General features: G+C 57.2%; 6 protein-coding genes across 6 annotated transcripts; 4 read left to right on the top strand and 2 right to left on the bottom strand.

Annotated features, from left to right (window-relative positions):
- Window positions 1-568: 568 nt before the first annotated feature.
- L226DRAFT_435819 (uncharacterized protein) lies at window positions 569-742 on the top strand (the record flags this gene model as incomplete). Its single annotated transcript, XM_067674754.1, has 1 exon — window positions 569-742. A coding segment is annotated over one exon (174 nt), but the record flags the coding sequence as incomplete, so codon positions are not given.
- On the top strand, window positions 740-1,165 carry L226DRAFT_473778 (uncharacterized protein; the record flags this gene model as incomplete). The annotated part of the gene is made up of 1 exon (XM_067676540.1): window positions 740-1,165. One exon carries the CDS (start codon window positions 740-742, stop codon window positions 1,163-1,165), a length of 426 nt encoding a protein of 141 aa, XP_067528818.1.
- A 3,222-nt stretch (window positions 1,166-4,387) lies between these two features.
- L226DRAFT_540881 (trimeric LpxA-like protein) lies at window positions 4,388-6,759 on the bottom strand. Its single transcript, XM_067681958.1, has 5 exons — window positions 6,363-6,759; window positions 6,229-6,308; window positions 6,071-6,170; window positions 5,963-6,015; window positions 4,388-4,877 (listed from the first exon to the last, which is right to left on the bottom strand). Exons 1-5 carry the CDS (start codon window positions 6,371-6,373, stop codon window positions 4,588-4,590), a joined length of 534 nt encoding a protein of 177 aa, XP_067528817.1. The 5' UTR covers window positions 6,374-6,759; the 3' UTR covers window positions 4,388-4,587.
- L226DRAFT_540878 (uncharacterized protein) lies at window positions 6,480-11,090 on the top strand. The gene is made up of 4 exons (XM_067681957.1): window positions 6,480-6,832; window positions 7,310-8,658; window positions 8,725-8,926; window positions 8,989-11,090. The coding sequence occupies exons 1-4, from the start codon at window positions 6,649-6,651 to the stop codon at window positions 10,668-10,670; spliced, it is 3,417 nt and encodes a 1,138-aa protein (XP_067528816.1). The 5' UTR covers window positions 6,480-6,648; the 3' UTR covers window positions 10,671-11,090.
- Window positions 11,091-11,184: 94 nt separating this feature from the next.
- On the top strand, window positions 11,185-13,033 carry L226DRAFT_617662 (uncharacterized protein). The gene is made up of 7 exons (XM_067687068.1): window positions 11,185-11,335; window positions 11,390-11,426; window positions 11,489-11,550; window positions 11,614-11,763; window positions 11,822-12,230; window positions 12,293-12,529; window positions 12,582-13,033. The coding sequence occupies exons 1-7, from the start codon at window positions 11,226-11,228 to the stop codon at window positions 12,915-12,917; spliced, it is 1,341 nt and encodes a 446-aa protein (XP_067528815.1). The 5' UTR covers window positions 11,185-11,225; the 3' UTR covers window positions 12,918-13,033.
- Window positions 12,958-15,454, bottom strand: L226DRAFT_349601 (uncharacterized protein). Its single transcript, XM_067674137.1, has 6 exons — window positions 15,367-15,454; window positions 14,824-15,302; window positions 14,533-14,762; window positions 14,108-14,472; window positions 13,949-14,050; window positions 12,958-13,898 (listed from the first exon to the last, which is right to left on the bottom strand). The coding sequence occupies exons 2-6, from the start codon at window positions 15,060-15,062 to the stop codon at window positions 13,089-13,091; spliced, it is 1,746 nt and encodes a 581-aa protein (XP_067528814.1). The 5' UTR covers window positions 15,063-15,302; window positions 15,367-15,454; the 3' UTR covers window positions 12,958-13,088.
- Window positions 15,455-16,056: the final 602 nt, after the last annotated feature.

Genomic DNA, 16,056 nt, shown 5'->3' with positions numbered 1-16,056 from the left:
GAGGGCGTATCTCAGCGGATTCAGGGCGGATTCTCATGCAACCAAGTGCTGCATGTAGCTAAACGGAACCTCTTTCAATGTCCCAGCCTCGCCTCTGAGAAATATCCAGCGGTTCAGGCTCCAGAAGCCCTCGCCTCCCACTCGCCCCTCTCGCCTTCGGACCCATGGGCATGGATCCAGGAATTATATGGATAGGGTATCGAGCGTGAGATTGGTCGCAACAAGTGTCGAGGATGAGATGGGTGACACGTCGGACGATATTTACCAGAGAATTAACAGATGACGGAAGTCACTGACCTGTTGCTGACGAGCAGTTGTCATCCATCTATTCGCAGGAGGAGAAGGGAGAAAGACGAAATCGGGAAGCTCCGCCATTCCAAGGTCGGGACTGGTCCCCCAGACCACTTCAGCCCTAACCCCATGAGCCAGATAGACGCTCACAAACTGGCACTCAAAGGACGTGCACGTGCATGATAAGATCAGATAAGACCAGATAAGATGCCCGACATAGCGCCTACACTCGCGGACGCCTCCTGCCACCCTTCCTGAAGTTCCTGTTGTCTTTTTCATGGCCAATCTCATCCGCTCTGCAAAGTCCAGTAGCGACTGGACAGCAAACGACCTCGCAGCGTACAACATCCAGGTGCAATATCAGGATGCTCCCACCTTCTTCGGAGTCGACCATCTGCCGGCCCCCGCGATTGACCAGGAGGTGTTGACGACGACGAAGGCGGATAATATGGTGTCCGATCGCAATGCTGAGCTCATCAACCTCCTCGATCTTGCAATGGTACCCCCAGAGGACGAAATTGAAGAGTCCGCGGTGGGCGACTTCGCCGTCGCACTGTTTTCGCACCTGGGCTACGCGAGACGCCACAGAGTCACTCGTACTCGCAAGGTCATTCCTCTCTTCATTTGTGGAGAATGGAGGCATGCGAAGACAGACGTTTGTCTCGTCGATCGCCGCCAGAACGACATCCTTCTCCTTGTCCAGGAGGATAAACGTTACGGAGCGCGAATGCTCTCCGCTGAACATCAGCTAGTCGCCGAGGCCATCGCCGCATTCGACTACAATTATAAGCTGAGACAACTATGCGGCGTGCCAACTATTGAATCAAAGGTGCGCGATCCCATCACTTCAGATGTTATGTTATTTACCGGCTAGTTAGGTCATGCCGGGCATCGTTCTCATCGGTACCACCCCTACCTTCTACAAGATTCCTGTCACCGTCGACCTTGTGCGCCACGTAGCTCAAGGCAGCTACCCGCCGCAAGCCACCATCGTTTCCGCGCATGTTCCCGCGGTCCCCAGACCCACTCGCCGTTATAGCGAAGGCATGAAACCAATTGATAATAGGGAGGCGATCCTCCGGTGCTATGAGGCGTTCAAAGGTGTTGTGGGCATTTAGACTACGTCCCTTGTCATGCACTGCCTTTCCTTTCCTTCCCTTTCGTCCATCGATGTCCTCGCCGCTTGTCGCTTAACCAGATGTATCATTACATGGTCTCTCCTCGCGTGTGCATATACACTGTCTCGCAGTCATCCCCTTCCCCCTATGTTGACATACCACCCTTCTGGTCGAACCTCGCGCCGCGGCGCCAGGTGCCGGCCGTCTCAAGGGCGCGCCTGTTAGGGGTATTGGATACAACTATAGTGAGTGTGCATGTTGCGGTTCGTCGATATGCATGGAAGACGCGTCATGCTTGGTCGCACCCGGCATCCATTTCGGCGACGTTTCAGTTTCACATACATACAACGCTCCTTCCTCGTTCCATCCTCTCACCCGCACCCGCACACTGCTGACCCGCCTCCGCAGCGTTCAAGATCTCGTCCCTCCCCAAACCGGGAACCCTCATACCCTTCATCGGAGTCGACATCTGGCAGCACGTCTTCTACCTTCATGACCACAACGTCAAGGTCCATCAGCGTTATCCAAGTCAAGCTCAATCTCGCGTGATTGTGACGAAAAGGTGTGCGAGGAGGAGCACATACGCGGAGATGGTGGAGGGAAGTGCGGTTACGCGGAGGCGCTGCCGAGACGCGGGATGGACTCTCCCATAGGTATGTGTGCTATTCAATTCAGACCCTTCTTTTCCCTTCCCCCTATTATGTGCCTGCCCCAAGGGCAAGATGCACGGACAGCTCTCTTTGTGTCGTCGTCGCCTCTGCGGGCTCGTATTCGAGGATCGGAACTGTAACATATGTACATAGACGAATGAATTTGTCTGCTCTCAAACGGCGTGACATATCATGCATGATAGATCGAAATCGTTCGTTCGAAGTCAAGCCGGGAAAAGATATCAACGTTCAACCCGAGCGACAGAAGGTCCTCCACATGCATGCGCTACAGGTACGCTTTGTCCTTCACCAGACGAACACGTACTCGCCGCTCGATGAATGGAGAGCGCATGAATCCAGGGGCGGGGCTCGGCGGTATGCCCGGTGCTGAAACTGACTGCGGAGGTACCACCGATGAGGGTGATGATCGGCAATGAGGGCAGAAGGACTTGGAAACTGATCTGTGTGTGTCGACGTACGCGGACGAAGCGTGACGCATCGAAAGGCGGCACATGTAAACGAGCAAGCAGTATAGGTGAGAAGCAGAATGGGTGAGTGAGTGGGGTGCCACAGCGAGACCAGGGAGAGATGAAGTCGAACGAGATCAGAACCGGACGTCGGAGGCGAGAGTGAGGGAGTGGGAGAGGAAGCTCGAGAAGGGAGCCTACACGTTACAATCGCGAATCCAGCAGATACCGACGTCGGGTCACAGCGTCCGCGGATCGGTTCGAAGGCATGACGTGAATGGCGAAGAAGGAGAAAGAGAAGTCAGCGACTGTTCTGCTAGCTGAGGAGAGAACTTACGAACTGGAGGCGCAGGCGAAAACAAGATGAAGCAAAATCTGAGACGGTCACCGACCGCAGGCCCGAACTCGAGTCGACACCCACGGTTGTAACTTGTTGGCAGCGCGTGTGCGAGCCTCACCACGTTCTGATGAAAGTATCACTGGCGCAATCGCGGAGGTCTACATGACTTCATGACGACATACCCCGAGAGACTAGAGCCTTGCCATACTAGACACGCTCAAGTTCCTAGGCTCCCAGTTCGCCGAGGCTTTCTGCGACTTTGCAAGATCGGTCCCGAGTCGGGCAGGTTACGGGTCTGGCATCACTAGTACTGTGTGTTAAACAAGGCACTCACTTTCCGACGTCACAAAGACGACATCAAGGTTATGAAGGTCGAGATCCTCAGGGGAACTGCAACCCCCTTCCGAGTCGTCCTCGAGATGCTCCCTGAGCCACTGCTGAATGCGGTCGAACAGTCTCTTTTTATGAGTTTTGTAAACCGGACGGCTGGTCATCGACTGGTCACTGTGTGTTCAGGCAATGGGCAGGAACAAAGAGGATGCTGTACTTACCCTGCACAACATGGGCCGAGGGTCGGTGGCGGTGGCGGGATGCTGTCTCCGTGCTTGGTTGAGGAAGCAAGTCATGCGCTTCTTGACGACCTCCGTCGGCAATTCGACGTAGTCATAAACAACGCGGTCGGGAGTCGGGCATGGTAGTCGCTGACCTACGGTAGCAAAACTTGTACTTGAGCCCGTTTATCACCACTTCGTTTACCCGTCGCCCTCGGCCAGCGCAGCGGTCTTGCGCAGTCTGGCTTCCTGTGTATCGACGGCACTATCAAACTTGAGGTTCCTCAGGTCGGTCTAGGAAGTCTTCATAGGACGTGACGAGAGATGACGCGCTGTTGCGCCGCGCCTCCATGGCCGACACTCAGTCCCCGCCGCATCGTCCGTCGTAGGCAAGTATCCGTATACCTCCCTGTGTAAGTACCCCCACGGAACGGAGAAAGGCCGGCGTAGGCGTTTCACTAGCGACAGCGAAGTACTTGAGAGCCGTAGCTGGGTACGGGATGCGCGCCACCGTCCGGAAGCCGTCGCGCATGATAATGAGGAAGACGCGGTTAGAACCGCCCTCGGCTAGTCTTTTTTTTTTTTTTTGCAGCCTGTCAATGTCATCAGGACTGTGCTTGACGGACCGCTGCGACCCGCGTAACGCATCGACGTTGAGGTCGCTTCTGCGCTCTGCGCGGCGAAGCTTGCCGTTAACGCTGAACAAATTGGATCGCACGTTAGAATCTAGAGGCATGTTCCGTAGAATGACACGCATGAGATCGGTACTCACATCCACGCCCTGATGTCTTTTCGAAAAGGTCGCTGTCGATGCGAGAAAGCACCTTGGCGGAAACCGCGACGTGGCAGACAACGGGTCGCGGGGCGATGGGGCTCGAGGAGAATACGTGAAACAGACGCGGTGAGTGGTGAGGACGGCGCAGAGGCTGCGAGATTGGGACCGCGAGCCTCGCTCTCCCAAGACAGTACATACCGTGACGTGGACGAGTGCGAATAATTGGCCAGCTGGAGCACCTGTCCTTGTTCTTGAAGCGCCCAGAAAAGTGTCGCGTGCGGAAGGATATTCACAATACACTCGTTGCACAGAGAACACGACAAGAAGCGTGTGATAGCAAGAAAATACTGACACTGGAAGAGATGGCACATATTGTCACACGCGTACTCAGGTACTCACGTCCCATCCCCTCTCCGCAAGCGATTAAACTTGGGCAACATCTCTCGCAGGTACTCGGCATGCTTCCGCCGCAGGTCCATCTCCTGCACCTTGCCGCGGCCGCTCCAGATCCTGCGCTCGGCGACGGGCCCGTATATGACGGTGTACTCGTCGAGCATCTCGTCCTCGGTGGGCACGACGAGCACGCCGGCGCCGATGACGCAGTAGGAGGACATGCGTAGGGTGTGGTGCACGCGTGCGCGGGTGCAGATCGTGTTGCAGTTGCCCACTGTCGGGGACTCGACGCCTGTTTCGGGAAGGGGGCAAGACGGCAGAAGGTCAGATAGGTGTCCGAGGGGTGGCTGAGCCGGGGAGGGAGACGGAAGGGGCTGAATAGCCAGACGGTTTTGCTCGGGTCGGGGAAGACCTGCCTGATAGTACTGTATCTCATGCGAGGTACGCGGGGGTTCGCGCGACGGCACACCAACGGTACCTCTCTAGGGAGGAGATCGTACGAACTGGAAACGAAGGGAAGCTGCTATTGCACTCAGTGCGCTATTCGCCGGTCGCCAGGGCGAGGATGACGCTGTCTACTCGGCTTAGGCCGACAAACGCTCTGGGGACGATGCGACAGACTTTGTCGAGAGAACGCGCGATGGATCGGGGGGACCATGTGCATGCGCAATGCAGTACCACCACATACATCGCGGTGGACGTACCGAAGCCGTTGTCTAACGTCATGAATTCCAATTGCGGGCGCGTCAGTGCAGGAGCATGGCCTCGACCGAATCCTAAACTGACCGATGCATACATCGTTCCCACCGTCGCTGAGCGAGAGCAGCCTAGAATGGCACATAGAGAGAGATGCGGAGCGGAGGGTCTCATACAGCGGACGTATTGCTCAGATCGAGACGCGGCTAAGCGTAGCGATTGCGCTGGCGGGGAAACGTCTGAGACATCATAGGCGAGGGAGGGAAGCGCAGGAGTCCAAGATAGCTCCTGCATGACGACACTATGAAGCGAGCAAGTCAGTTCGGTCGTGTTAATGAACGAGTGCTGCAGCGTCGGCACGAGTTGGCTGAATACGCGCGACGGCACCGAGCACTCTAGTGGGAGCGACACCACATGATTTCATAACCTGCTGAGCTCGCACGATAGGTCTGCAGTCTCGACCAGCAGCGAGGGCGTTGTTGCTGGTCGAGACCGAGCGAGACTGGGGTACGGGGGCAGGATGCGCATGTCAGTTAGCTGCAGATGAAGGCCGCCGGGCCAGAGTGCCGGAGTGAGGAGCTTGGGAAGGCAGGAACGGGGAGGTATGACGGCACGGGGCAAGGAGAAGTCAAGATGGAGTGGAGACCGATATGTCCGCGTTGAGGAGGAAAGAAGACTCACGGCAGCCGATCTCGAAGAGGTTGTCGTCGCCTATGCGCATGACCTCCTTCCGCCTGGACGACGGGCAGTGTGAGGGTGAGCAAGAAAGCAAGGGATGCAAAGACGGACCTGTTGACGATGATAGCGCCCTCCTCGATGATGCAGCCCGAGCCGATGACGATGGGGCCTGCTATGGCGAATATGGTCGCCTTGGGATGGACGATCGTCCCTGGGCGGACGGAGGTGAGCGTGAGGAGAAAGGCAAACACGGTCGAGGCTGGACGGACCTGCGCCGATGGTGATGTCACCCTTGAGTTCTACATCCTGGCAGACAACGGCCTTGGAGTGGATCGTGAACTTGTCTCGTCTGCAGACGGGCTTGTCAGCGGCGGAGAGAGTAGACGGTCGCCGGCGGATTCACATCGGAGGCATCAGCGAACGCGGTCTCGGTCGTGTTCGAGGTCGAGGTCGGGTCCAAGAGGCGTATCACCACATCCACAGCCGAGTGAGAGGCCAGGGGAGGCAGCGGAGGCAGCGGCGGGGAGCCTCGTGGTAGACGAGAGGCAAGTTTGAAGCGCGAGTGCGTCTGCAGCGCTCGCCTTGGACTCTTCACCCGATACCCATCCCATACCCTCTTCACAGCTGGGCTCCTGCCCGCCCTTTCTTCCTCTTCCCTCTCCCCATCTCCTCTCTCTATCCGACAGCCTATGGCCCCGACGACGACGACGACTACTCCCCCCGGTCTCACCGAGGCAACCCGGAACTCGACAACACACTGGCAGGACGACCTCCAGGCTCTCTTCGATCACGCCAAAGACAGGTTCGCGGACGTCGTATGGGAGCTCCAGTCGGATACCGGCAAAGGAGTAGAAGAGGTCTGGGGCCATAAAGGTCCGTGTCCCTCTCCTTTCCTTTGTCTTTCGCACCTTCTTGCCCGTGTCATTCTCCCCATCAATCCGTCCATGTCACCTCTAAACATGTATTCCTCTTTCTTCATCTTGCATTCATTCTATCTACACCCTGGCATTTGCCCCGTGTCCTCCGTTCTGTCCTCAAATCTCCCGTCTCGACGCGTGCTGCCGCCTGCAATCATCACTCCGCCAGTTCTCAGTTGTCATCTCCTTCCGACGACGTGAACTCTCCCGATGTGTGCGATCGCACACTTCCAACTCATTCCTCCCTCTCTTCCGCGTGAAAGTCGTCCCACTCGTCATAGACATCCGCAGTCCCATCCCGACCACAGCCGCAGACGGTGCTTTTGCAATAATCATCTCTTTCAAACTTGCACCGTCTCGTCTTCTATCTCTTCAATTCCTTCTTCCGCCTTAGCTTCACGCAGATCTCTCTAACTGACCCTTCCGTGTCCAGCTGTTGTCTATGCTCGTGCTCCTCCGTCCTTTCAAGCTCGCTACTTCTCCTTCAAGCCCCCTCCCGCTGCTTCTCCTACTCCCTATTCCTCTTCTCCGACTGGCACTCTTCCTGCTCAGTCTGCCCTCTCTTTAACTCTTGCCGTCGACTTCTCTGCTCCTTCTCGCACCCCTTCTCCTTCCCCCTTTCGTGTGACCTCTCCCGCCCCCTCAACAGCTCCTGGTGCCCTTCTCCGCCTCCCCACAAACATCAACCCTACCATCTTCTCTAATGAGCTCGAATACCTCTATACCGGCAAGGGCTGGGGCGAAGCCTTTGAGTTCCTCTTTGATTCCGCCGAAATCTCAGAGGAAGGCGATGGCGAGGAGGCCCGACTAGACAAGCTCCGCAAAGATCTCGTCTTCATGTGGCGGTCCCGTCTCTACTCTGACGTACGCATCTCCCTCACCGGCTCCTTCTCGTCCACAAACCACGAGAGCGCGACCGCCATATTCTCCTCTCACCGCTTCATCCTCGTCTCCCGCTCTCCCTACTTCAGCACACAGCTCCTCCAGTGGGGCGTCAAGGCCACTCCTGGCGAGCCTCTCACCCTTAACCTCCCCTCTCCGCCCTTTACCCCCGCTTCGCTGCACTTTACCCTCGGTTTCATCTATACCGGCACCCTCATCTTCTCCCATCGTACCTTTGACCTTGATACCGCCTTCCACATCATGCGTTCTGCGTCCTATCTCTCCCTCGATACCCTCTACGACGAGATCCAGGCGCGCATCGTGCAGGAGATGCTGCACGGCCTCTTCCATGCCTTCCTCGAATTTTCAGAATATGAAGCCATCACTGGCGGCAAGTGGGGCACGGGCGGATGCCGCTGCCGCCAATGCGCCCGCCGCGCCCCGCGCGTACTCGAGTTCTCCGTGCTCGACGACGTCAAGAACCCCCATCTCGAGCGCGGCGCCCGTCGTGCGCTCGTCGGCCTCTTCGGCGAGGGTTGGTGCACCTCCGAGTTCGCCGCCCTCCCCCAGAAGACGCGCGATGCGCTCCTCAAGGGCCTTGGGAAGCGCACGACGCCCATGAACGTGTTTGCGCTGCTGGCTGCGGCACAGGCTGGGCTCAAGAAACTGGATACCGTGATTGACACGTGGGGTGACACCGTGCGCGAGATGGTGCTCGCCGCACGCAAGACCATCGACGATGTCGTGTGCACGCAGGCCGCGGAATGCTTCGAGCAGCCGGAATGGCTCGAGATCATGGAGGCGGACGGGGTGCGATTCGAGGACGGCGAGAAGGTCGAGATGCTGCTCGACTCTCTCCGCAGGGGCCTGAACGAGAAGAACGCCCCCATGGCGTATCAGGTGCGCAGCTCGGTGATTTGTTTTCCAAGTCGTATGATTATGCTGACGGTCTCTGGTGTGCTTTAGGCTGTTGTGGACTCAGTATTGCTGAGGCCACACCCGAATGATCCCGAAGCTGCTCTCTTATCGTCCACCTCCCATGTCCGTGTGCAGGCTGAACAGGCACGGATGGACATCGTCCGCTACATTCGAAGACGCTGGCTCACAATCAAGCAAGACGATGGGTTCGCTGGCATGGAACCCTGGGCGGCGAAAGAAATCGCTACTGGTGCGTCCATATGAACCTATATGCGACAATTTTGCGACCCCTGACATTGGCTCAAATCGCAGAATTGGAGCTGAAAGACGAGACAGAACTGCTCATGCCCGCCACACCATCCTCGACAGCCCGAGGCGGGAAGCTTACCGTCCGGAACGGTCCCGTCTCGCGGACGGACGAGTCAGACACGGTCAGTCTGCACTCCATGCGCAGCGTCGCGCGGTCAGTCGCGGGACGCGACGGTGTGAGATCTTCTGCTGCCTCTGTTCGATCAATCGCACGTAGCACACACTCGACATCCTCCCGTGTCACGACGACGACGCTGAACCGCCGCGCACCGGTTTCGCCAAGCAGTCTGCGTCCAGACTCGAAACTAACTCCCGCAATGACAACGCCCTCTCTGTCCCGCGCGAGTCTTGCTGACGGGGACCGCGCGAAGTCCCCCCTCTCGCCTAGCCCTAGCCCAATACCAAGGAATAGCATGACAACGGCTAGCGTGCGGAAAAGTACGACATCATCAATTCATTCTACCACCACGGACAGACCACCGCGGCCGAAGTCGGTTGCTGCATCTATCAAGTCCACCCGCTCCACCCGCTCCACCGCATCCACCATCCGGAAGGGTGCTGCTGGTCCTTCCACCCTCCGGACACCATCCGGCTCATCCCGTGCATCGACACTCTCCTCCAGCGCGACAAGCACGAGCGAGAACTCAACAGCGTTTGAGACCGCGCGATCGGAGCTCACCGCGAGCAACGTCGGACGGACGCGCACGACGTCGGCGACGTCGACTGTGTCGACCTCCAGCGTGCACACGACAGGCGCGAGCACGCCGCGGATCCCGAAGCGCCCTCCATCTGTCGCCTCGAGGACGACACCCTCCATCAAAGGGGGCAAGTCGGTGGAATCACCGAAAGTCAGCCCTGTGGCCAAGCGGACTGCGTCCTCTGCGTCCGTGCGGTCAACCATCTCCACCAAGTCGACAGCGACCCGGAAGTCTGTCGCGCGGTCGACATCTGGTACAGCGCCGCCAACCCCATCGAAACCCTCCACGCCGGCGAAGACGAACGGCAAGTCTCTACCCCCAGAACAAGACGAGAACGACGCGGGCGGCACGATCAAGGCGAAGCCGAAGTCTCCAGCCATCATCGCGCACGAGAAACAAGCAAGCATCGTGTCCACGAGCAGCGCCTCGACAGTCCGCGAGTCCCTCAAGCGCAAGAGCTCCGCCGATACCATCCGGGAGGCGACCACGGGCACGCCCTCAAGGCTTCCGCCTGGCGCAACGCTCGAGATCGGCATTCCGTGCATCATCTCGTCCAAGAAGGCGCGGTTCCGTGCATATGCGCGCTACATTGGCGAGGTCGAGGGTGAACAGGGCCCGTGGGTCGGCGTCGAGGTCCCGATGAACGACGCATGGCCGGGCGACAAGCTGGACGGCCGGCCGTGGAACGACGGGACGTGGGGCGGGATCCGGTACTTTGACATCGGGAGCGCGGCGGAGTGGGACTTTGGCCAGGACTCGATGGCGAGAAGGAGACGGAACGACTGGCTGAACACGCTGGGCAGGGACGGGAAGAGCAGCTTGAAGCGCGAGGGCGACCAGCTGAGCATTGACCGCGCGAAGAGGCTGAGGAGCGTGTCGCCTGCGGTGTCGGACATGTCGGGCTCGGAGTCGAGGGGCCTGTTCGTCAGGCCGCAGCAGGTGCTGTACGTTGTCGATGCGGTGGGTGCTGATCTCGGCGAGTCGTGATTGCGCCGTGCGGAGCTGCTCTCTTTCTCGTCCGGTTTTGTTGGATATCTACAGAGGTCCGGGGTGGGGTCAGGATTGGGACGGTCGTATGCCAAAGCCATGCCCGCGTGTTCTTGCCGCGCTCTGTGCTGTGTATGCTTTCTCTCAGTTTGCTATGGAAGTACTCGTTGCTCGTCGAACACTCGATTGGTCGGGACTCGGATACCATCGTACTTACTCTACGTATACTTACTTCAAGGAGCCGCCTTGTGCGCGTAGTCGGGGGAATTTGCGGGTGCAGCTGAATCCGTTTGTGGCTTGTGTTATGTTGACTCTGTTCCTCATGTTCGCATCCGTTGGTACAAAAGTTACATACACACTCGTTGCACACATAATCATGTATATTTGCCGCATACGAACGCCTCCAAGTTCTGGCGGGTCGGAGACGTCATAGGCATCCGACGGGCCGTGCGGCGGTCCGGTATTGGTAAGTCAGGTCAGTGAGGTGGAAGTGGCGAGTCATTTGTCGGCTTATCGCTTTTCTCTTTGTCCATCACTTCAGAAGCTCGAGCCAAGATGTCTGTCAGTGACGAGAAGGCTGCGCTTGATGTGTCGGGGATCCAGAAGGCCGTTCGCTGGTATCCGCCGAAGTACGACATCCGGGTTGAAGCCGTCCCTATCCCTCAGTTAGTCATTCAGGGTTAAGTCTGACCAGGCCTATACTGACCCCGATGGCACAGAATCATTGATCCGGACGACGCGATTGTGAAGGTCAAGGTAAGACTAGCCACGATCGTTATGAGTATGGCATACGCACTCATACTGAATCTCTCACTCAGCTTGCAGGTCTCTGCGGAAGCGACTTGCACATCTACCGGGGGCATGAAGACGTCGATGCTGAGCAAGTATCTTTGTTCGCTACTCCGGAGTGATGACGACCCTGACGTCTTTGGAATGGGGATAGTCTCACCTGCGGCCATGAGCTGATCGGAGAAGTCGTCGCTCTAGGACCCAGTTTCCGTCCGGATGCGACTGGCCGTCCCGAGCTGTACTCCACACTCAAAGTCGGTGACAAGGTTGTCTCTCCGTTCACCGTCTCGTGCGGAGAATGCCAGTATGTCTCCCTCCTCCCGATGGTCCATTGACGGACGCGCCTGACTTATCTTCTTCAGTTTCTGTCGCATCGGATTCACATGCCGGTGCATTCACTCCTGCCTCTTCGGCATCCCGACACTTCCGGGTGGCCAGGCGCAATACGCGCGCATCCCGAAGGCTGGTGGAACGCTCTTCAACTTGAGCTCTCTCCAGTCGTCCTCCGGCTCAGGGGAACAACCATGGGACCTCTCCAAGCTGTCAGACAGCTCGTTGCTCCTTCTCGCAGACATCCTCCCCACAGGGGTGTTCGCGGCGATGCAGGCGCTGCAGCATCCAAAGATCGCACCGATTCTTACGGGCAAGCCTTATCCTTATGGCGGCTTTGTTCCTTCTAGCCCCGTAGGGCAGGCGCAGGCATCCACGGCCTTGCAGGAGGGCGATAAGCTGCTTACGATCGGCATTGTGGGACTTGGTCCCGTAGGTGTTGTAAGTGGGCGGTCTTTCCCTCTTGCCTTGAGTCAAATGCCGAGATCTCTACCTTGTACTAGTGCGCAACGGTCAGCCTGCTCGACATCCTCGCCGGTCTCGGTGCAAGCCAAGGATTGCAGTACCAGGTCATTGCGATTGATCCCATCGAGTCGCGGCGGACGAAAATGGAGGCTGTCTACAATGCAATAGACGTGTCTGGCAAGGGCTCGGGACGGTTCGCGGTTGCATCGATCGAGGATGGCAAGAAGCTCGCTTCCGGGTGGACGAACGGCGCTGGATGCAACGCCGTACTCGAGGTAATTTTTCCGTTCTAACCTAAATAACGACTCTGTTCTGACACGAACGCAGGTTGTTGGCAACAACAGCGCCCTCACGCTCGCATACGACATCGTCCGTCCATTCGGCATCATCAGCTCTGTCGGCGTGCACCAGGAGCCGCCTATTCCCTTCACCGGCCGCGACGTGTACAACAAGAACGTCTCTTTCGACTTCGGCCGCTGTCCGGTGCGGGCGATGTTCCCTATTGCACTGGAGATTCTGCTCAAGCGGCAGGATGTCTTTGGCGGCGTCGGGAAAGAGGCGAGTCTGATTGACCGGATCGTCAGCTTCGACGAGGCGCCGCAGGTGTACGAGGACTTTGACAAGGGCCGATGCGGAAAGATCCTATTTGACCCTTGGCGATGAAGTCGCAAATCGTAACATAGCATAGTTGTAATTCTTGATGTACTACAAAGGCGCAAGTGTACATAACATACGTAACGAAGTGGTGAAATAGTAGGGAAATAACGGTGCCAAGCGAGCGGGCGAGTTGATATGCGCGACCGCAGCGGGGATTCCAAGGATCAGTGAGAGGACCTATACAGTCGTCTCATACACGCCGATGTCACCTTCGTTGAGCTTCTCCTTGCTATCTGCGCTACTCTTTTCGATAGAAGAGTCCATCGCCTCAGAGAGCATTGCGCGCTCCGCGGCGAACTCGCGAGCAAGGAATTCACGCTCCATGGTCGGGTCCACGTTGCCGAGTGGGAAGATGTGGCATAAGACGACATACACCACGCCCGCTACGGACGCAGAGATATACCAGCCGAGTTGCTGGCAGCGTGTCGCGGCAAGGGGAACAGGCACTCCGAACGTGCCAACGAAGCCCGTGAACGGAATGATCATGCCGCAGAAGTACGCGAAAGCCGCGTTAAGGTTGACGCCGTGGAAGTACATGTAGCGGCTTCCGGGCGCAGAGGTGTACACGTCTGCGAGGACAATGTTGCCTTTGCGCACGATCCAGTAGTCGGTGATCATGATGGCTGCGGTGGGGCCCATGAAGATGCCGTAGCCGTCGAGGAACGCGAGGAAGCCGTTCACGGACGCGAGAATCTTCCACGGCATGAATGCGAGTGAGACGGCGCAGCAGAACCACATCCCGCGCGTGAGGTTGAAGTATCTTGGGAATAGTGCCGTCGCATCAGACGCGAAAGGCAGTAGATTTGCGCCGAGGATTGCTCCGAAGGTGAAGAGCGCGGAGGCGAACGCGAGCAGGAACACGCCGAAGCGTGCTGGGCCTGTCCAGTAGTGGTCGAGGATTGCGTCGTACACGTCCCACTGGTTCCAAATCGTGACGCCCCACGCCTGCTGAAGACACGAAGTTCCGAAGATACCAATCATGCCTCCCTAAGATACTATGAACAATATGCAGCACGAAAGGCGGCAGTATCACTCACAATGGCAGCAGGGAAGGGAACGAAGATGATGTGGGTCCACATGGTCGCAGAAGGACTAGTCGCATAGCGAGCGAAGTCAGGCATGTTCGCAATGAAAGTCGACTGCGTACAAATGCGATTATCAGTACCTTCTCGTTGACGGATTCTGCCATCACTCACCCAGTTACCCATGGCCGAGTTGATGGAGCTGACAATGAGCCAGGCTAACACGGAGCCCGTTGGCCGTGCGGAGATGTCGGACAGTGCTCCGTCGGACGCAAGCTTACCCTTACTCTGGACCAAGCAGAAAATGAGGAGGCCGAATACAGAGGGCGGGAGGATCCATGCTTTGAGTGTGTACAGCCAGCGAAGGCGGTATGGACGAAGCGAACAAAACGGAAGCTCAATGGCCCAGAATATGACGAAGGCGATGAAGCGTTGGATGGTGGTGCCGACTGAGTCAGGGAACTGTACACCAAGATTATCCCAGCGATTTCCGACGATACATCGCAGCATGGTTGAGACGTATGCGCCGCCCTGAAAGTCTAGACGAAGTAACATCAGATTCTGATACCCAAGGGAGCAGATGATAACACGAAACGTACTTAGGACCGATACCCAGAGCATGGCGCAGGCTCCGCGAGCGATAACCGGCCAGTAGTGGCCATACATGCCGAAGCAGGTACGGAGGATGACGGGGTAACCAACGTGGTAGTTTGAAGCGGCACGGGAATTGAGAGCCATGCAGAGACCTGAGACCAAGGCGGCGACCCAGACGACAATAGTCGCCTGCCACCAAGTGAGACCGGCGCCGATCATGCTTGACCCGAGCGTCCTGGAATCGTAAGACTTTCGAGTCCATCAATGCATCTTCAGACGTATTGGTGGGTACGTACCAGTTCCCGAAACCCATCCCGAACCAGAACAGGCAGAAGTTGTACCATCGCCAGTTGACGGCGTGCGGGGGTGAGGGCTTCAGATCCTCATTGGTCCAAGTGTGACATGCGTGGGCGTTCCCTTCGGTGTGGATGTACTGGAGGAAAGATTCCTTGGACTTGAACGCCCCGCTGAGTCGGAGACCCCAGTTTCGAACCGGATGGACGATAACGATCAAGGGATTGAAAGACCTGACCATGATGATAATGAGCGCGACGGACGAACCAGGCGACCAGAGCTTTGTGCGGTGCTTAAGAGCTCCGAAGTCAAACGGGCCGGGTGTGGGTCCATTAAAAGAGATAGCATGCTAGGACGGCTATCTCCCAAGAAGAGCATAGTGTATCAAAGACAAGATAGCGAGAGGCCGATAATTTTGAGGAGCGGCACGGCTGCCGCGTTGATTCTGAAGCATATGACCGTCTGCGACAAGTCACCCGGGCAATATCAAAGTCGAGTTTGAGCCATTGTTATTTCTGCACGCACAGAGTGACAAGAGAACTCACGTGAACAGTGAGCAGGATTCATCTTCGCGTGCTGCGCGGGCCTTTTGCGAGTCAAGAAGAAATGCTGCCAATGAGATGTAAGTCGCAGAGTCGCGCAGCTTGCCTTGCCGCCCTGCCCCAAGACCGGGACCATTTGGGCAGTTGGCGCCCGCGACACGTCCGCAACTACAGTACACTTCGACCTCGTATGCAAGTCTCGAGCATCGTCCATCTCGGTATTGAAGCATAGGACATATATGATCCATAAGCTCCGAATCGCCGGGACAACAGGTATGCTTCGTTCGGCGTTAGCAGATCGTTTGGCGACAAACTCCAGACGGACATCCGTCAGAGGATTCAAATAGTAATCATGGCTGCTCATGAAGTTCATCCATCCATCATCGGACTCGGATGAAGCCAACAGCGTCGATTTCGACTTCTCGGCTGCAAACGAAGGGCTAATCCCGCTTAGCCTGAGAACCAGCCAAGCGAACCTTTTGCCACGCTATGTTATCGGTTTGCCGGACACTGACTGCAATGGGAGGCTTGAGGGCAGCGCAGAAGAGCAGAACACCACAGGTGCTCGTACTCGGCGAGGTTAAAGTGGGAGGGAACCATAAGCGCCAGGCTCCTGAAGGGCGGCCCTAACGGCGCCTACCGGAGGATGAATCTTGACCTTGAAACATACGCGAGATGGACAAGCAGTGCGTT

This window comes from Lentinus tigrinus (genome assembly GCF_003813185.1).
Source record: "Lentinus tigrinus ALCF2SS1-7 unplaced genomic scaffold L226scaffold_69, whole genome shotgun sequence".
Taxonomy (NCBI): domain Eukaryota; kingdom Fungi; phylum Basidiomycota; class Agaricomycetes; order Polyporales; family Polyporaceae; genus Lentinus; species Lentinus tigrinus.
This window is presented reverse-complemented; position numbering and strand designations above follow the sequence as displayed.